This window comes from Anarhichas minor, unplaced genomic scaffold (assembly GCF_050575085.1).
Source record: "Anarhichas minor isolate MPS153535 unplaced genomic scaffold, ASM5057508v1 ptg000073l, whole genome shotgun sequence".
In the NCBI taxonomy this organism is placed as follows: domain Eukaryota; kingdom Metazoa; phylum Chordata; class Actinopteri; order Perciformes; family Anarhichadidae; genus Anarhichas; species Anarhichas minor.
Window position 1 is genome coordinate 5,086,878 of NW_027466519.1, and position 22,233 is coordinate 5,109,110.

The following is a 22,233-nucleotide window of genomic DNA, read 5'->3' on the forward strand; positions in this document are numbered from 1 at the left end:
AAAAGAAGTAGTTTAGTAAGATGTGAAGAGAAGTAACAAAACAAATCTGACACCACGGGGTATATTACCACCTCAAACTGTAACTTCTCCCTAGTTACAGGAAGTTAACATAGCTTTGAAAGAGACTCAATGTGCAAAGCCTTAAATCCTGTATATTCTGAACTTTGGGCTCAAAATGTATTATATCATTAGAGTAAAGGTACGGAAATGTATACAAATGTCGATAAGACAATTATTTGCAACTTTCACAAACTTTTTGAAATGAAAAGTAAAGATTCCTTGTGATGTTTAGTATTAATGGAATTCCCTGCGCTGCATAATACAGTAATCATACTACTTTTTTAAATCCTACACATTGCGCAAGCCAAATTATTGTTGTTACTGTACCTTACTGAAGTCTTTCCTTCACCGAAAAAAAAAATGTTAAAAGTTGTTATTATTATCTTCGATAGTTTATTACGTGCAGCACAGGATATATGATTTAGCTGTGGGGTCATCATCTTTAATGCATAGGAAAAGTCAAATGGATGCAAAGCATGTCATCCCACTTTGTGAGAGTCATAAATCTCTTGATATTGACAGTGGAGCAGAGCTAGCTTTTATCTTTTTGCATTGACTATAAACATTTTCCCAAGCTCCTTCTTGCAGTTACGGCAATTATTGCTTGTGTCCTGTGTTCAGAAAAAAGCTTGACAGCCACAACAAAGTGGGTTTACTTACTTCCTTATGATAAAAGCGAATATTTGGAGCTACAGAGGAATTGTAGTGATTGTGCTGGATAATGATTTTATGTTGACCATAAGCAATTTTGAAAAGGCAATGTTAAAGAACATTATTGTGAGACCAAATTGATTCCTGTTTTATTCTGCCTCACTGAGAGATTTGACTCCTTTCAACGTACCTTCCTATTTTCAACTGTGACGCATGGCACGGTATAGAAGTTTTGATTTTTAATGTTTGCTGAGCAACTTGCAAGTTTGTGCTGAGTAAGAAGAAAAAAAATCACATTTTGATGTATTTTTAACGAGAAAGAAATACATTGACATTTTTACATATAATCCTTTTGAAGCTGTTGCCATGCTCTATTATAAGTATAATATAGTATGTCATAAGCACATCCACATTATGACGGACCGATTTATTTTGGGCCCAGCTGCAAACCTGATGTGTTAGTCATGCATCTGGAGTCAATATGCAGCTTGACGACACGATGCCACAAAACAAAAGAGGTGTTCCGATTCTCTCCTCCAACACTGCAAGTATTTCTGTAGCAATCAGCGTGATTGTATTGTCTCTCTCTCTACATAATCCAAATCTCCTCATCTGAAAAACAATCTCTCCTTTTCAACATCACTGACAGGTGTTCTCCGGTAGTTTCTTGCTGGGTGGGCTCTCTACACTGTTGCTTATTTCAGGTGTTTAATAATTGAGAAGCGGGCGTAAGCTGGGTTTAGTTTGATGAAAGGGCCATCTTGCTGGCCAGCACAGCCGACTGCTTTTCATTATGGGTCTGTGCAGCGCCAGCAGTCTCTGTGGATGGCAATGTGGAAGAACAAAAGGCAACACAACACATTCACCCTGCTGAAGGATTCAATGAGGTATTGTCATGATCGGCATAGAATGGTATCAGAGCCCAGCAGGAAAAGAGTTTGAACAGAACAGTCTGTTTCACTTTGGGGCTGGATACTCCAAACCTCAAAGCCCCCTCAAACCCAGAAGGGGATATCTACTCTGGCTGATTTGGTCTTTCGCTCATGTAAACGTTTGATGCAGTTATGCTGGGAGTTTGCTGAGATCACCAGAATCCATTCACTCATACCAAATTCTCATCATATTGTACGAATGTAAATGTGAGTAGCTGAATGGGAAATGCAGTTAAGGTCGTCTCGCGTAGGAGTAAGTCGGAATATCTCACAGCTACAACGTCTCCACTTTGAGAAAAGAACCACAGAAGGCTCTGAACACTAATAAAATCAGCTAATTAAAATGTAGCCTGCACTGGTTATATCTATTAGGGCTGGACAATTAAGTATTTCAATATTCAAGTGCAATTTTCAATTCGCCAGAGCCACAATTGTAATTGTAAATTACATAATTAGCAGTGCTCTTAGAAGTGGGGGTGAGGGAAAAAGCTGATATATATATTTGAGTTGGGATGTTTGTCTTGTTCGAGTCTGAATCAAGAGATTCCAAAAGTAGCGTTGGTAATCTCCAAAGCAGGCCAGTGGTTGAGCACACTTTGGATTTACGACCTCGAAAGTAGCTTTGCAAGAAGAAAGTCAGCCAGAGATTAGCGTTAGCGAGTGGATCATTGAACCCCAGCATTAACAAAAGAGCCGGCCAACAAACACACTCTGCACCGCTTGACAAATCTTCAGCCAACCGTGATTCAGTAAAGAAAATAACTCAAAGTTGTGGCACTGCTAGAGATATAAAAACATAGACAAACACTGTTTCCCCACCTATCTCCAGAGCATGTAGATTAACTTCTGTTTAACAGAAAGACATGTAGCCAGTGGTAACCAGTAAATGAATGTGAAGTGTAACATTGACATAAGCTGTCAACTCTGCCTTTTTGGTTTAGGTTACTTTTATAAGGACCAGTTAGCTGAAGTGCCATATACATTTCATTGTGCGTTTCAGTGGACTGAATCACTTTTGAATTGAGATTCTATTGATGGTCAGGTTCCAAAAAGATTTGTACATAACTTAGGTGATTGCCGAACAGGTAGCTCTGCAGTTGGTGAACAGAGTTGTTGGAATTTCCCACTAAAACATGTAAGAATGTTGTTTTACTGTAGGACGATATGGCCCAAACGTCATTGGTATTTTTTAAGCGGAATGGCAATACACACTATTCATTACAATATTAATGTTCAGTTGTAAATCAAAGCCACATTTGAGATGTCACAAGCATTTTTATTAAAAACAGATATCGTATTATATGACCTGGTTAATTAAGCTACTTTTAAAACAAAAGATTGAGGATGGCTTTAATTGAATTGATTCAACAATAGGCTAAAGTCATGCTATTTCAACAATTTGATGTTCTGGACTGCTCATTTAAGATGTTATTGCGTACATTTTAAACAGACCAGACCTAGGTTGCATCCCATGATGAATATGAACATGCCCACTGCCTCAAAGCTGCAGTGTTTATTCATATACAAACTGAAACCTACACTGTACATTTACCACCTCTAGACAACTTCACCGCTCGACCACACAGCCACGTCCATACGCTATTCTCAAAGCACATGCAACAAACTGTGTTGTAAAAGTCACGTATGCATCAAACTCTTTCAACATCCTACAACTACGAGATGAATCACGTTTAAAACCCATGTACAGGAAAATATATAGTTTATAGGCCTCTGGGGGGGAAAACAAATCTGTGCATGTATTGAGGAAGTGGACGGTACCCCATTCATTTTGAAAGAGCTAAATTATGTAACGTTATCACGCTGCGGTTGAGCCACAAAGAGCGAGTAGGGCCGGGTTGCACGTAATCACAAAGGGGAGGGTGAGTTAGTCCTTTTCCTGACTGAAAAATATCAAGCACAGTCTCCACACGCCCACACAGTCATTAGCGGAGGTCTAATCAGGCAAAACAAGTGGAAATACACATGGGTGATCCATGTTTAGGAGATTTAAAATACGCCAAATACACAATTAGTGGTACACTCTGCAATATGTTTGCAATATGAGCATACGGTGACACTATTTTTACTCAACTTTGTATTGAATGACAAATGTATAACTAGACAGAATGAGGTTCACTCTGTTTTTTTCTGTAAATTCTTCTTTCATGAGCTGATAAAACACAGTGGGAAGCTCTTTATGAACTGATAAACCAGGTTAGTATTTAAATATTTAGTGTTGTTTTCAGACAAAAATGTCTTTAGAAAATTGCGGCTGCATTGGGATTTGTCTAAAAAAAACACATTTCATGGCATAGTATTCCTGAGTTCTTCAGCGATATCTGACTGTATTTCAACCACAACACTAAAGAACACGTATTTTTGGTATGTTCAAAGCCTAAATAGTAATACATTTCATCCCGAAAAATAAGCTTGTTGTATGAGGTTTTTGATTAAAAAGACTGCATTCTCACTTTTAGATCATGGAATAGTTTTATATTTCTTTCTTTGGACGAAAACAAAAAGTCTTACTATTAAGAAACCAACATCATATTGTAAATAGAGTTAATGACAGTGAATTACAGTGAATTACAATTGAGTTACATTCTGCCTCCTTATAGTTTAACACTTTTCATGTGTGGCCCCATAATGATGACGGTGCCTTGAGAGATGAATAAAAATGTCAGACTGCGTCAGTTAAAATGACACCTCCGATGACTTAAAAGAAAAGCAACTGGAAATACCTTTGTTTGATGTTGCTTTAGAGAGATATACCGATGACTGATCATCAATAGGTACTGGTTCCAAAATGGTAAATTCAGTAATAACTAGTAAGCTATAGGACCAGTTGGTACTGCTATCTTTATTTGATTTCATTCATTAATTTAAAATTCAGCATTTTCAGATGGTATTTTGCAAGACAACAATAAATCAATTTTACGAACTGACAGTTGTAACATTTTGGTCTCAAAATCCAAGATGGCGCGGCAAAAATGCCAAACTCAAGGCTTCAAAACGGCAGTCCACAAGCCAATGGGTGATGTCACAGTGACTACATCCCCATACATATTTAATGTTGTTGTGCTTTGGTAGGTTTAGGCACAAACACAACTTGGTAAAGATTAACATAAAATAACCACTTAGTTTAAGTTAGTTAGTTAGTCATGGTACTACTTGGTTATGGTCAGGGACCTAATGGGACAAAATGCCATATACAGTATTTGCAGTGTTTTGCAATTCTTCTGTACCATGTAGGCTAGACAGCCAATCACTAGATCTAGAACTCACACATGAATTCTCTCCACCTCCCTGTTAACAGAAACTAACAATAGGCCATGGTCACGTTGCAAAAAGGAAGTAAGCAAGGGCACATTGATCAGTGGTAAATTTGAATCCCTTTGGAATTAAGGAGTATTTATAAGAGTACTTGTAATCCTAGCAATATCCCCAGTCATCATTTTTCTGATATGTGATTGATGGTTGAAATTGGTCTACAGCTTGCACAACTCTGAAAGGACAAGTAGATGGATAGAAATACTTTATTAGCAAAAACAATCACAAAAACAGTCTAAAAGAGCAGCAGCAGGTAACTGACAAAAAAAAACAGATTAGCCCGTTCACCGTCTCCCTCCGGTCTTCTCCTCAAGCACTCCCTGCCTTTTGGAGATACTGTGACTGTACGCCTCCTCCCCTCAGACCACTTTGAAGAGAGGAGGATGTCACACAGCCTTCCACAGCACTCACTTTGCATGTCCCCTGGCTAATTTCCCTTCCAGTTCCATTCCACTCGATAGGCGTTCTGCCAAAAAACAAAATGTAGAAGAACACTTTCATTTTACGGGTCCCTCTCCCCTTTACTTCATCAGTTTTAAGGAACTATTAAGAGCTTAAGTGCAAGCAGGCATGTACCACGGAGCGAGGTCTCAATGACTATACACCTGGTCTCATAGACGTTTGTTCTCCGATCCCAGCCCCCCAAAAGCTTTGGATGTGTACATCATGAAATTCTTTATGGCCTTGAATTATTAAATGCATCATATCTGTGATCAAGCAAGATAGAGCTTTAAAAGACTGAATTATTCTTTTACAGTTTAAAAAAAGCTTTCCGTTTCTGTTCAATGCAGCTCCTAAACTCCCAGTGTCTTACACTGGGAGTTGGAGCGAGATCATGCTGCTCTTGTCAGCCAATAAATGAACCGCTATTAAAGGAAACGGGGGGGCTAATTAGCACGAGATATATGTTTTTCTCTGCTTGGCTCAAGTGTTTTTCTGCTCGACGAAACAGAGGAAAACTGCAAAACACCTTGTTTTATCATCATTTGGTGAACGAACAGCTGCTCGGATGACAATGCCGGCAAAGCTCTTGGTGAGAAGTATTTCCACTTATTCAGTGCAACTGCCTCTTAAATATCTCAGAGGGGCAATTTCATGCCCTCTTCCCTCGATTGCTGGGTCATCCTCAAAAGAACTTCTCCCTGCAGAGGCTGTACTGGATGATGATGCATGTGCTGAAATGTTGTAGACGTGGCTCTTTCTGCCCCAGGCCCTCCTCCATATTGCACATGCAGAAATACAGTCACACGTACTCACAAGCCCCAATGAGCCATGTATTATTAGCAGCATCTGGAGCTTGGCTCGGCCCTGCAGCAAAGACAAATAGGGATCTTCTGTTTTGCTGGATATCACAACAAAAACACAGAGAGAGGAGATTCTACAGCATAGTTTTGAAGCCGTGTGTATGCATGTCTGTTTGTTTCCTGGGCTGAAAAGGGAAGCAGCTTTATAAAAAGAGATTCACCACATCTATCGCCCTATTGCCCAAAATTTAATTTTATAACCCCCTCCTTTTTACTCTTGCCACGGGCTTTGGCGGCCCCTGCATGTTTTGTCCTCAGATAGCAGTAGTATCAACCCACTCACCTTCACTTGTTCTTTCAAAAGCCCACAAACGTCTTATTCTGCCACGGTTCACTGGCATGAATACATAACCGTCCCTAACATGTACAGGTGCTGAGAGGGGATAAGTAACTAGCAGTATCATGACACTACTCCACCGAAAAGTGTAAGTGTAATTAAAGTGAACAACACTCCTGCCTACACTCGCTCACACAGTCTCTTTCCAAAGTGCGTACAACTTTACGGCTAGTAAAGTATGGAATGTGGGATACAGCGCTGAGACGATTAACTGATAAATTGATGAGTTGGTCGACAATGACAACTGTACCTCTTTACAAAACGTCCAGCCTTGACATAAAATGACTGGGGTAAAGAAAGAAACAGAATTACATGCAACAAAGGTCCCTGGCCAAACTCGAACATTGCAATTACACAATTAGCATGTCAAATCCCCCCTTTTCTTTGTCTTGTCATAGTAGAGAGAAAATCGTTTGGGTTTACAATAAATGTGGTCTGTCTGGCTCTGTGACAAAAACATCAATGTGAAGATGTCCCCTTAGGCTTTGGGAAATTGTGATTGACTCTTTTTGACATTTTCTGACACTTTATACACCAAAGGGATTATTGAGAAACAAATATCCACAAGCTGCAAACAAACTCCTGTCCATACTGGCCATGAAGTTTTTCAGAAATTCCTTTCTTCTTCTTTTTTTTGCAGCTACTCTGTATATGGAGGGCAACATCCTCAGTCCTTGTTCCATACTAAGTCCAGCCGAGGTAGATACGAGGCTTTAGCAGTCTTGAGTTTGACTTGGTATCTTCCAATCTTTCACACTCTTGCCATGCCGGCAGCTGTTTAAGGCTGTACTTAAGGCACAGCGTATCTTTGAGCTAAATGCTAATAGCGCGCCAACATGCTCGCAATGACAATGCTAACATGCTGATGTCAAGCAGGTTCAATGTTTACCGTGTTCACCATCTGAGTTTGAGTCATGGCAATCCATCCAATAGCTAATATGGCATACCAGTCTGCACCCAAGTGGTGGACAGACTTACAGACTGCTGAAACATTATAATTTGTTGAGCAGAACAAACTTAGAGGGATAAACTTACTTACAGCCATGGACCCCTTTTTCTTATTTAACCTTCGCTCGCAGCACCTTTGATTCCTAGTTTGCAGTTTTATGGGCAACTGTGAGCCAACTGAGTTCAGAGGATCAGGGGGAAATAAAGCCTGCAGGAAATCAGTTGGAATCACACGAGGAAAGAAGGAGGCTCCATGCCATTTCAATTGCTATTGAGGTTGGTGGATAATGGGCAAGAGGTGCTTTGAAATTACCTCTATGCAGGGAGAGCAGGGCTGCAGCTCCTTAAAAAGGGTCACAGCAGTGACCAGCTATGAAGGGTTGAGACAAAGCTGTCCTGCCACGCGTCCTGAACCTTGAAACCGTGAGGCGGTCCGGTTAAAAGCCCTTAAATGCTTCTACTCTTCAAGAGTCAGCACACTCCAAAATATGTTAGCCTTTCATAAATTTGACAATACAAGCCCTTTGTCAGTACACTTCAGCACAGTTCATTGGTTTGTGCTCCAAGGTTTAAAAACAAATCACCTTTCAGTTCAAGTTAGAGAATATCAATATACATTTCACACCTTTTTTTTAGTTTTCTCTGGAGTGCCATATTGTAAGTTGCCAGTATTATCAGAATAATATTGGACACTGTCTATATTATATAAGTTTGTCCTGTCTTGATCTTTTTGTTGCTGCTTTTGCTGAAAATGAACTGTATTTGCAGTCCTTTTCTTTTCTTTTCTACTAGTCACATTACTTTTAATTTCACAAGGCTCTCGGTCCTCCTCAGCAAATGTTTAAATTATTAAAGTGTTTTTCTCAGAAGGGAGCCATTTGTGGAGATCACATATTTCTGAATGGTGCTGCCCTATAGGCATGTTCGTTTTGCTCGAATCAGGCAACAGCCGCCCACAGAGGCCACAGAGTAATGACGTCTACATTTGCTTTTCTGCTTCGGCGTAATGTTTGAAAAGCTTCAATTTGATGCCATCGTAGGGGGAAATAAATATGGAGGGAAAGTTTTGTTTCCTCTTCCAAAGTTCTGACCGTCATCTAGATCATGTTTTTTGTACAAAGTGTAAATGACAACAGCCTGATTATCATGTGTCATCAAGCATTCATTAAGTGGTTATACCACAGTTATGAATGTTAAAATATGTCTCCGTATCAGCTTAAAAGTGCACTATAATGTTTTATATCGTGTTATGAACCATTCGTTAATTGTTTGTATACTGCTTATGATTCTAAATAGACCTCGTTGAAATGAAGTGTAACCATATCGATATTAGGTCCGATTTAACTTTCAACTGTATTGGTAAGTATAGCTGTCCAATGAAATACAGTTTAGCATCTTACCAGTCTGTAGGAATAATATATAGATAGGATTTATTATACATAATGAAGTAAAGACCCTGGTGGGTAGTGACAAAAATAAGCAATGCGTGATACATACCAAATATACAATAAAAATAATAACTAAATAAAGCAGCCTTGAATTGTCTGATTGTGTTATATGTATACGTGGTGAGTTTTGCTAAATTCCAGATAACTTTTCCTAAACTGCTTGATATTCAGTGTCTCTGTGATGATAAATCCTTGGTTTGAAGGTAGTTTTACCAAATATGCATTATCCAGCCCTGATCATTTGTTGCTTTGTTCTTCTTACCAAATTGATACCTCTCTCCTTTAATCAAGTCTTGTAAAAAGAACACTAATGATATGAGCAAGCCTTTAATTAAAGAGGTTCCTCATCATGAGCTGTACAGCCTTTTACTCCACTCAAGGTGCTCGTACGCTAAAGCAACACCAAACAGGGGCTCTGCGCTTACATACGTAGATCAGCATCCCAGAGTCTGATGCCATAAACTGCAGACCCACTGTGGGAAAGAAGTAGTGCTGGAACCCTGTGTGAAGAAATACTTTTAGTACATGTTATGACATAATATTTTTCTAAATGTATTAATTTAAATTGACGCAGTTCCTGAGGGAATCTGTGCTTTTCCTTTTAACTCCTTTTCACGTTCCATTTGTACGGTTTTACGTTTGAATAAAAAACCCTGACAGTGTTTTCATACCAGGGCTCTTGAAAAAAGTTCAAGGATCATGCTATCATTTGCATTCCATATTCTGTTAAATGTCACATTATGCCTGATATTTTTTAACAGAGTATGACACTGTCGCTAGCAGTTGCAGTAGGAGCGCTAATTGCACAATTGCACCCTCTGGCAAGTGTCAACAGCCACTCCAGTGGGAAGGGGAGGGAAATGGAAAAAAGATGTCTCCTGTAGCTATTGCAGTTCTTCAGGATCAAATCCTGTTATATCAAAGTCTCAGCTGATTCGGGAACATGTGAACAGGATTGAAAAGCCTTTAACAAAAGGATAAGAAGACAAACAATTCCTACGCCTTGTAGTTTCCACTGGCAACATTAAACACAGCAAAACACTGGCACAGCTTCGGCATGGCACGGTTCTCTCTGAAACTAAGTCAATTAAGTTTTATAGTTCAGCTTGAGTAATTAACTAAACATGCTTTTCCTTTTGGCCAGAAAACTAGAAATTAGAGGCAGAGTAGCCTAAAGATGGAACTGTGTTTGTGTTTGGTTGTATTAATAAGAACACTCAAGAGTGCTGTTATATTTGGATGCATTTAAATTTCCGTAGCATGTCCCACCAACCCTTAGACGTATAAGAGGAGTTTTAGGAATGTCACTTTTTACGCCCTCTCATCCAAGCCGGGAAACTAACGTGGGTTCATAAACATTTAGCCCTCGCATTACACAAAGTATTAAAGTATTATCTATTTCTGAGATAAAAATTATATAAATATGTAACGCTTTGACCTCTTAAGTACCAGAAACACAACTGAATGCGGCACCATTCACTGTGAGCCTGATCCGCCTTCTTATTTCATATCATCTGACCGTTGTCTTCAAAGACAACAGCTGCACATCCTGTATGACTGAATCACGTGAACTGCTGGAGCCTTTTTTTCTGTTTCTTTGATAAGACTAGTGTACTTTTAGTGTGACTTCAGCTGCTATCTGCACTGTTTTCATTTCCATAAAGATGAAGATGCATCCGTCTCTCCATTTGGCCAGATTCAAAACACTCCACAAGATTTCAATCAGTCTCGAATGAACCTTGAGTCCATTTAAATTGAGCTTTTTTTATGATCAAACAGAGCAATTCATCCAAGATGCATGAGATAACATCAGCCATCGGTCTATATTTCTTGGGTTCCAGTGCAGCCAGCGGATACCCAGGCCAATGTGCGCTGCTCATTGTTTACAGTCCAATTAGCAACTTGAAATGCTGGACTGGAGTTGGAGACTATGTGTACAACCAGATTGTTTTTACAAGTAGCCAGTTTATAAACTCATTTTAAACCACTAAAAATCTGACGATAACCGGTGGAATCCCAGATTGCATTTCAGCGAATGCGTTCCGCCTTTATTGCTCTCCACATGGACGGAATTACCTGCATTCAACCAAAGCCTGCTCGACGGTGATTGATCGCCGCTACTCGGACTACATGCAGAATCTGTCGATAGAGATTGCACATGGAGAGACTAAGTGTGAATGGGGCCAATGACACTGATGATGGGTCAAATTACTCCTTCACTAGAACTTCATATTGGTGAGATTTAATTTCAACTGTCATTTTTCCATCTGGTTCACTTTATCTACAGCCAGCTGTAACAGTGCCATCACAAAGCTATCAATATACAGTGTTTTCACTCACCAACAGCTTTGCATGGTCAAAATCAAATATTGAAGACACAGCATATACAGCGTATACACTACTTTGAAAGGCATCATTTTAGATGACTGATTTCCATTTTACTTCTAATAAAATTAGATTGTAACAATATCTGTCCAAACGGAATATGATTAATCATCTAAAAAGCTTTGTATCATGATCCTTACATTGAGTCTATTGTAATTTACATCTTCTCTCGTACCGATGCCAAAAATGCCCCCCTTCAACCAGTGGCCAAAATACTGTCCAGTAGAAATAATGGAATAATAAAAAAGGTTTACAACGACTATATCATACTTAATCATATTCAATTATATCAAGACAGGCCTGAAGGTAATTTCATTAAGTCAACAAATACAGATTAATATTCCATATAAAGATGTCAGTGTCAGAAGGAAAGATACAAACCGCAAAATATGTATTATTGGCAATATAACTTACTACAATTAAATTATAGATCGCTGCACATTTTAGCACTAAACTGTATGAAGTCATGAATCAACAGTGTGCCGGTGGTGACAAGTTATTCATGCTTATGAAACGTTGATTAATTGAATTGTATGTGACAACAGAAACTGTACACATGAACTCTAATTGGGAGCGACTTTTCCTTTCCTCAATAAGTGATTATTGGGTCATTTCACACATAAAGTCATTGTGGTCTGTCAGATTTGTATCAGTTTAACTTCCCATGTAAAAAAAATTAAGTCACTAATAGAAGATTAGAAAAATTGACTTTAGTTTTGAGACACCTTTGCAGCTAGGGCTAATCACAGTATTATTGATGTCTTGTTACATGTTGCTCAGATATGACCCAGTATTCCCAAATACGACTGAGACGATGGACAAACTGAGGGAACGTCCTGAGCTGAGATGAGAGGATTTTGCAGGGAGGCGGCATGACATAAAGCTGAACCCCATAGTCGCTCAGTTTCCTGTCTGAGTCTTATAGCAGCACAGTGCGCAGTAGGATTGGATGATATGGTGATTTATGCCGAGAGAAAATGGAAATTTGTCAACTACCATAGATTTTTCTAGAATAAAGGCAATGCATATCTGTAGCCCTTGTCATAAATTAGCTTGAGGGTAGGACCTGCAGTAGTATATCGATATGGTGGTGAGGATCCTTCATAATCCTGCTAGCGCTGGTTCTGCACCTTCTGGTGTAAATCCTGCAGAGTGGGGAGTTCAGATCAGACGGTCCTCCATTCTCTGCAGGCCTGAGTGGTGATCCCTTCTGTTAGAACAACCCGTTCTCACTTCCCACCTTGTCACATATTGACGCACAAAGCACCCTTTAGCGTTTGTGTGAGATGCACATGGTGTTCAACTCACTAGAGTGGAAACCCCACTGGGTCAGTGTTAGACAGTCAGAGCTACTGAAATAGTATAAAGAGTGGGAAAGTCCACTTAGAGAGGAGGTTTGGGGCGGATGGATGTGCCAGACAAACAGGGACTTTGACCCAGGAGACCGCTCTTTGTGTCCTGTACGAAATCAAGTCAAAGTTACTTATTTTTACCTTAGTTTTGTTATGTAAATGGATGTAACATACATAAGTTATGTGACAAGTGTACTTATTTAATGTGACACAGATACTTATTTCAACACAAACCACGACCTTTTCTGTCCGTGCTGTCCCTGACACATCTAACACCGACACCAGAGGGGTACCTAAGGTTATAGTTTGAAGTGCAGGGCCCGTGACAAAGCGTCGGTATTTGACGAGTTGCACGTTTTATTAAATGATTATATGGCCTTTAAAAATAGGTTGTGTACTTTGATGAACATTCATTTGTTGAAATGAATGAAGGAAACATACACATAAGCTACACGCTAGTGATGCACGGGGACAGGGTCAGCACCTTGGAGAGCGCCGCTCACCACTACAGCAACATACAACAGCGGCTGGGCGCTGGCTCACAGTAAAGCCAGATTTACACAATAAATGTTGAGGATAAAACACATAAACTAAGTATACAAATTAAATGTAGGCTACATTTAATTTAGGTTCATGTCTTTATTTAATTAACATTAGCCAGGCTATTTCTTTTATTTTATTGTTGTACAGTAGCCTATATGCTCAGTTCGCACAGTTTAAGAGTTTATTCTGCTGACTTCTTTTAGTGAAATACTTTTGTTTGAATACGCTGTTGTGGATGGTGCAACACTATTCTGTATTCTTCTAGCGTCGGAGCAGGTGGTCACTGAAGCTTTGTGGGATGAAACTTCTTTTCAAAGTTGTTCAAGACATTCAGAAACCTGAAATCCCTGCATAGTGATGTCCTTGTCAGCCCTTTCATGTTAAGCTAGACTACATGTTGCCTAGCAACACACACCCGAAGGCATTTTAAGGCACAGGTATCATGTTTTTTGTGATATTTATAACAAAAGGGAAAGATCAAAAATGAGTCATAAAAAATAAAAAATAAAAAAAAACATAAAAGATGTTTCATTGAGGACTAGGTTTGTTACTGTGATAATACGAGTAATGGATGCACCTCTATGATGCATTACATGATACATGTATCCTAACGAGGGTAAGAAATCATTTTCTTGCTTTATGTATTCATTTACATATGTTTTGGGTTTTTTTTTTTATTCATTGTGCACCACATGTAATATTCAGAAGAGAGACTTGGGGGGGGGGGGGGGGGGGGGGGGGGGGGTTAACCTGCTGCTTCTAATGTGGTCATCCATCACCTGCATGAATCACAATCATCATAAATCATAACGCTCCGAGCACAGATAAACATGCATGTGCATGCACTTATACGTAGATATGCGCACACACTGAGACGTGTCATCGGTTTGCTCCCATCCACAACACACTAGATCAGATTTCCTCGGGGAGGTGTTGGAGCTCTATACCTGGTACACCTCGGTTTCCATCTCGTGCCTGATGCCTACAAACAGCAAATCGCTCTCTGTTTAACTTCAAATGAGTCTCCTTTAGAGGAGCTTACTCTTACTGGCTCACTTGAGTATGTGTCATTATGCCCTTGCTTCTAATGAAATGTATTTTGTGTCGTTCGAGACAGGGATAGTGTAGAGCGGGAATGCATCTAAGTTAAGCTTATTTATTTTACCCTCAGATACTGTGGTGACTCAACACACAGACATAATAGAATATTAAAAATGCATTTCTGTTGCACAGAAACATATGCATTTTTAGAATAGCGTAGAATAGAATTCCATCGTGGCTGGGTGGTAGTTGTTCTTACGGTTTGAATTAGGTGATGAGGTCGCTAAATATAGGTTTTACCCTTCGACCTGCCGATAAAAGTGACTGGTTCAGCCTCTGTTCTCTGCACATCCAGTGATTCAGGCTGGACTCATCCAGCAGCATGAGGATACAATGTGCGAATACATGAACGCTGGGGTGATGCTTGTGTGTTATTATATCCGTATTGCTTTCCATATGTTTTCCTTAATTGGTGTCTTGTCTGAATGCCGTTATTGGAAATCTAGGTCATAAAGTATGGCTGGAGGCAAAATATTGCACTTGCTGTCAAGATCTTTTATCTACGTACATTCATGCTCTTGGCATATTAATCTGGGTTCATATTACCGAAACAGAGATGGCCATGCATTTCAAAACGAACAAATATGTTGGGCACTATATTACATGTGTTTTATACTACCTAAAAATTTCTTGTAGACATGAAATATCATCTCAGATGCTTGTGGAAATAACAACTTAGATAAAATTAAAAAAAGACAATTGCATTTTCCCATGATACAAGTATTGCATCATTAATGTTTTATATATGTAATAGACCGGCATGGCTGATGTGACCTTGGTGAGATCACAAGTAGAATTTTTGTCAGACCATTAGCAGGAAGTCCATTAATCTACCTTTTATTTCCACTCAAAGCTGTCTCGTTATCAAAGAGAGGATCCCAATTACTCCAAACCAGCTTCTACAGACGTTTACACCTTTGTTCACAGTGGCCAATCTACCGTTATGTTCTTTTACCAGCGACTGAAAGATCAAACTAAAAGTGAACCGATGCTGCGACTTGTAAAGACAGAAACATCACTTGGTCTTGGTTAATCAGAGGATTGAGAGTGTGTTTGTGTCAGGGAGAGAGCGAGGGCTTAAGAAAAAAGTGTCTGTGTTGCTGAGATCAAGAGCTTATACAGGCATCAGCTCCCCAGGAAGAACACCCTTAACAATTGTTGTGTTTTCTTTAAGAAGGAATAAGCTCGGTTGTGATGCTTTAATTTGCCATCCGTTGTCTGTGTCGCTTGTTTGGATTGGAGCTGATCCATTTCTAACATTATCTCATTTTTTGTCGGAGCGTGTGAATCTAAAACAGACATGTGGCTACGCACTATATGTGCATATGAACACACATGAGCAACTGTGTTCATACATACATACCGGACTAAGTTGCAGTGCACACAGTATTTCAATTGTTTCATAAACTTTTCGCAAAGAATTGACACAGTGGGACTTTTTCCTATTGTCTGCCTCTCTTTTCATGGTCTATAGGGGAACATGAAACGTAACACGAACACAAAGGCAAACTGGTGAGGAGATAGAACAGGCTAATTGAACAGCCTTGTGAACCCTTTGAGAGTGGCTGGTATATGTCTGTTACTTCCAGCTGTCCTTAATCAGAGCAAAGTAATTACATCATGTTTGTAGCACGCTAATTAGCCTCCTAATTAAAAGCACATGAAGACGTTTAGTAGACGTGGGTGTTTTGCAGGGACCGATCTGGACATGAGTTCTTGAAAAGACCGAAGATTGAGTGTTGGAAGTAGTAGGTTCCCCTTTGGAATGCATCCATAGCAGGGGAACAGCATTTATGATTGATAGTGTTGTTTTGTTGTGTACGCAATGATTTTAAAGCAGAGTGGATTGACCACAAAGGCCTTCTGTTTTTAGTTTTCACCAAAAGAATACCTGGGTTTTGTTTTTGAGAAGTAGATGGATTTTAAATAGATTTTACGTCCCCACGAACCCAAAAAGTTGGTTTCCTGCTGTAAGAGGACTTATCACTGTACTTCTCCGTAAACAAGGTTCTTTTGTGGTGTTCACAGTCCTGTATGTGTCATCTCAGCTGGCATTTAAATTGAACAGATAATGCATTTTGGAGCTTTGTTCTGATAATATTGCTTGGGCCAGTAGGGCTGGTGCAACTGCCATCTTTAATGTTGCTGAGAGTTGGAGGGATTATACAGTTTTACTGTTATGTTGCATCTGATATCTTGTATCAGAATCAATGGTTACACATTGTAACGCTAAATCTGTGAACAAGGGCAAGGCCAGAATACTGTCTTTTCTCTATTTTTTTTCTGTCTTCATGTTTACAGCTCGACTATAACCAAGTAAGATTTGAAGTCATTTTACTATCTCATTCCAAGCTTAAATTAAGACGAGGTCCTAGTAAACAAAGTGCATAACCCTACTGTCCTTGACACATGATTGAAAGTTTCTAAAGAAAATAGATGAAAGGTCCTGCCAAAAATGTACAAATTGAGATTTGAAACATTTTCAATTGCAATATAATGAATATTAGAAAAACAAATTGAAGAATTGTAGCAAGCCAACCTCCCTCCAAAGTATATCATTGTATTCATAATGAATATTCACGTAAACAGAACTTCTAGTTATCCAGATTTTAAATTTTTTAGGAATCCCGATATCGGTCAGTTTTCAGTTTCAGTTTGTTTTCACAGAATTCTGTTTTAATGCGTGAGCCTTCAACAAACGCTATGCAGACTGGAGAAATGTCAAAGATGAAGAGGACACAGTTGTACAAAGAATGAATAATTGTAATTTTATTTTTATTTTGAATTAATCATTTCATCCTCAAACATTTTCAGAAACAAACAAACTCACACAACAACATGGTCAAACCCACAGCTGCTGTTGAAGGTAGCGGATATAAGACACCAACGTAGCATTAACAGTGTGCAGGCAGTAGAGTTAGCTCACCAATGTCAGAGTCAAGTGACCCTTGCCATGCAGGTCGCAGCAGGTCCCTTGTACAACGCATGTCCCTTCACCTGCAACATTGCACACAAAATTACACATGCATTTCTAGATTTGCTCTGACTGTAAATGCATCTATCTCTGTGGCTTTTGCTGGCAAAGGTTCAAGGTTCTTCGAGAATTACTTTTATATAGTTTGTTAACTTTGAACAGTACTTTGAGTGCCATCACACCAGAGTCTGGTCTAAATTAGCAGGAGGCTGATAGGATGTAGAGGGGCCTCCCAAGGGTATATTATTATCGGGTGGTCTGGGATCCACAAAGGATAGTGGGTGTTTGTCCGTGAGCAAAATAAATCCTGTGTCACTAAGACTTATTCTAAATCAGACTCAACTTTTCAGGATGCTACTGGCTTGTCTTTGAGGCAGAGCAGATTACTTGTGGCTCAGTGACACAGGTTCTCCGAGATCTTGAACAGTGTAAATAGCCAAAGGCTACAGTTCTACAACGCGCTGCCATGGTGCATTGTTGGGAAAGAAGGACCCCTGATCATAATGTCTGCCAAGTTCACCCTGGGCCGTTGCCAGCTTGTTGTAACTCCCACTTTTGCTATAACCGAGGGAAGCTACCCTCTCCTTGCTTTTTGCAGCATTTTCAAAAGGCTGCCACTGGGAGACAATTGCTCTTTCTGATGTATTAAAGATGTTGCTCTGTTGTGAAAGGGTACTAGTGCAGTCCACGTGACTCCGATATCAGTGCCAGAGAACCGGCAGCAAATCACTTTAGTTCCCTTTTTACCACTGGAAAGCTCCACTGCTGAGAGCGCAAGAGTGAATCGCGTGTCCCTGGTGAAAGATGACAAAACCTCCTCGTGGATGCGCGGCGGCACAAATTCCTTGTCGCCGTGAACGAGGTCGGCCAAGTCTTGACTGCCGGCAGCAGACGTGATGAGGATTGGTGGAGTCTGGGGACAGAAATATCCACAGCCCATCGTGTCCTTTCATGCAAAGTGATGTAAAAAAAAAGTGCTGTCTTCAACTTATGGCTGAAAGCCGTCAAAAGACTTTTGGCTGTTTGCAATGCAAGTGTTGAAAGAGGCACAGGCAGTAGAGTGAATTCCAGTGCTCCTCATTATCGAAGCACTTGAAGAAAATCATGTTGAAGCATAATGAGTTTTCGCAAATAACAGCTGAGCTGTGTCCATAAAGCACACATTTGAGCGGGGCTGAAATAACTGCATGATACATTATGACAGCAACAAATCCACAGAAAGGGAAAAAAAACAACACAATAAAGGAAATGATTGCTTGTGCGCTCTTGTTGTGAAAATTGTGGGCATTTACCAACAAATAAAGCACAACGAGGCGCACAAGAGTCGGCCCTGTAACCACCACCTAACAAGCAATGCAATCCTGCAGTCGCAGGAAACACCGCTTTGAATTCAGATACGAGAGACGTGACAGCGAATTACTTTCAATTTGCTGCCAGGTCACTGCATTTGACCACTCACCGGATTCTACAAAGCACCGTGGAAAAATGATTTTGAGCCGATGAGAATAAAACATTTGAATAAACAAACATCAAACCAGGCAGAATGTTTGATAACTTGCCTATGAGACTAAACGCTAAATAAGACTATTCATATATATAACATTACATATTGTCATTTGTGCGACTTGCCGTGTGTTACTTCTATAATAATGGATTACCTGTATCCACTCAGTTATATGAGATAAACAAGGCTGCCAAGGCCAACTCATGCTCCATTACCAGTTGTAATGGAGCAAAGAAGTGTAATATTAAATCCTGTGTAATGACAACATTTAAATGAGTAGCCGATCGGCTAATTTCCCCATTTGTTGCATCTTTATTCCACCTATGCTGATGTGTTTCTGTTTAAGTGTGAGTGTGTGTGTGTGTACCTGATCAGAGGGCTGCACGGCTCTTTTTTTGTGTCTGTGTCGCTCGCTTCAGAGTTCACCTCAACGCGCATGTGCTCACAAACGCAGCCTGAGCTTTTTTTTGCTGCGAGTTGCTTCTGTTTTTGCGCTCTGGTGGAATTGTCTACGGTATGACAATTTGTGCAGGCAGCTGTCTTCGCTCCGCTCACATCCACCTGAGACGGAGATAAAGAGTTGGAGTGAAGGCTTATCAGCCTGTTTGATAACGTTTAAATGAAAGTCGTGCTCAGGGCATACTCGTCTTGAAACCCCGCGTTACAGAGATCTGCTTCACACCGACAACAATCTCGGCTCGAGCAGCAAAAAGTCGAGCCGGGGTAATTTCTCGAGCAGATTCTGAAAGCTTTAGAAATTGCTGAGCCTGGCAAAAACTCACAGCACTTGTGTTATTAAAGCGATTGCAAAAACAAGGCTCTTTTAAAGGTTAAGTTGTAAAGTGGAGGGTTTCAGAGCACAGATGCTCAGAGGCAAACTTGGATATGCGAGTTTGACTCTGCATCCTGCAGTGTGAAGGTCAATCCAAAGCTTGAGGCTCTTAAATAAGAGCAACATGTTTGCAACAACCTCTCAACAAGTTTGAGTTGTTGACCTGTGGGAAAGCACTCGCATGTAAATGCCCCGAATTATTCACTCGTCATGATTTCTAATTTACTATTTCTAGTGATACCAGCATGCTAAGCGATATGAACGAGCCTGTTTATTTTTAGTAAATGTATTTTATACGGACTCTGGAAATGTAACCGTGTACTGCATTGGGGATACATTGAAAATATAAGCACTCTATTTCTGCATTATTGAAAAAATGTATTGAAACATAACACGATGTGTTCTTCTGTATCACTTACATTTATACATACAATTTAAATGTAAATGCAGTATCGAAGGAATGTCTTTCTAAAGATAACCATCCATCTGAAAACAAAAGTCTTGATGGCACTTGTCATGTAATTAACTTGCATACACTGACATAATGACAGTTGCTATTCCAGCTGTTGTTCAGATGCCGATCATTGCTTGACGGGAGGATAATTAGAATATCTATTGTTGCAAAAAACCTGACGTAATGTGACAACATTTTTAGGTGAGCGGGTTCAATTGAACAAATCTTCTTAATTGAATTATTTCATCCCAAATTTTCAACACAAATACTTGTCGGAGTTCTCTGTGTTGAGCTTTTATTTGATCTCTGTATAAGACGTTGGGGAAGTCTCTCCACCTCAGCTTTCTAAGCTATCTGAGTACATTAGATTTCATCATCTGCTTAATTGCCGAGCCTAATTTCCTTTGCTGGCTCTGTCACAGCCCCATTGTGCCGTTATCAAGTCACTGGACACTGCAATTAACTTTACATTGTAAGCACCACCTCTGTAACTGGCACAGACCAGCTGTTAAATGGATTTAACTATATTGCCTTTTTCTTTTTTTTTGTTCTTTTCTTGCAGAATGAGTACACGTGCCCACGCCCCCTACCTGGTGCCTGGCTGGGAGATGTGCCTACCATTCATTAACCCCTAAAAGGGAACTGCTTTGGGTGGTGCAGCGAACCACACTGAAACAGGGATACAGGAGAAAGACATATGGAGAGAACCCATCATTCACATTCAAGGATACGTTTAAAAAACGTCCTCCACGCTGAGGGCATCCACTGACCAAGACAAACAGGAGATAATACTGTCCTTTTCTTTTTCCTAAGATTTTATAATGTCTTCTTTTTCGACCTGTGGCCATCCGCTTTGCTGCATTCCGTCGTGCTTCATCACTACACAAACACTGACGCAGAGGGTTGCGGGTATGCAGTCCTATGGTGGGTAGCAGAGCCTTTGAAGAAGACTCGTGGGCTCTAATGGATGGGTATAACCAACATGGAGGCTTATTGTATAGACATTAATAGCTTATTGTCTCCACCAGGACAATGTGGCATTGTGTTGAAAAAAAGAGGCAAGAGACTACAAATTCAAGAGGCTTTAAAAAGTGTAAACTGAGCAATGAATCACTAATGAAAAATGCACTGAAGAGGTGGCTCCGACCGCTCTGCTAACACAGCTGTGTATAATTTAAAGTGGATTTCCCTATTTTGATTCCATATTGAGCGTCATGTTATCACCTTTCAATATATATATTTTTGTTTAAGAAAGACTAATCAAAGGCTAGGATGGTGTAAATGTGCCTCACTGGAGCAGAAACATTATTAAAAAAAGGAGTGTCTGTGCACCTGTCATTTTCGACGATTCCGCTCCATCAGGTGGAAATCAAGGCGGCAGCTGGGGGATAGTTTGAAGCCTGTGAAAAGTTGCCAGACGGGAAAGCAAACTGTCCCCCAGCCACTGACCTTTGGTGAAGTTTTTTTGTTTGATTGTTTGCTTTTTGTTAAGAAAAAAAAAGAAAACATTTTTCCAAGTTGTTTCTAATTGCAATCAAACCTCGACTACTTAGTTTGATTTTGAGGACAATCGGAAGCAAAGGAAGGGGGGGGGGAAAGAAAAAGCTCCTATCAAGGGTAAAATGTAATTTTCTGCAATTTTAATGTTGTTAATGTTGTGCTTTATGAATATGTGTTTCTGCCATTTTCAACACCAAATACCAAAGAGCCAAATGGAGCATTTTTTGGCTCTCCTACCCATGGGCTGTAACATGTCCAGGAGTTGCTCTTTTAAAAGAAATCCTTGACAAATGAAAAGAAAGCCTCAACTTTCCCTCACGTCCAGCAGTACTCTGGCTTTCTTTTTTTTTCTGTGTGTAATGTGAAAGTCTTTGTGAACAAACGATCTTGCAACGGCAGTCTTCATTAAGAGGATCTTGTCTGAAAGATAACCTCGATCACTGTTTACATTTTATGACTTATGTTCAATACGTGCTTCACTTTCCTTCCAATAATCTGCCCATCTCTCCCCTCGAAGACACTCCACATGTTGCTGTGCACGGCTCCCTGTGTGCTTGTGTTTCATCCGTTATGAGTTC

General features: G+C 39.9%; 1 protein-coding gene across 1 annotated transcript in view; it reads left to right on the forward strand.

Moving 5' to 3' along the window:
* The window catches only part of lrrtm4l1 (leucine rich repeat transmembrane neuronal 4 like 1), a 114,419-nt gene extending 93,356 nt beyond the window's left edge, over positions 1-21,063 (forward strand). The window contains exon 4 of the mRNA XM_076079460.1: positions 20,718-21,063. Within this exon, the coding sequence (XP_075935575.1) occupies positions 20,718-20,783 (66 nt within the window). The 3' untranslated portion in view covers positions 20,784-21,063. The remainder of the gene's footprint in view (positions 1-20,717) is intronic.
* Positions 21,064-22,233: the final 1,170 nt, after the last annotated feature.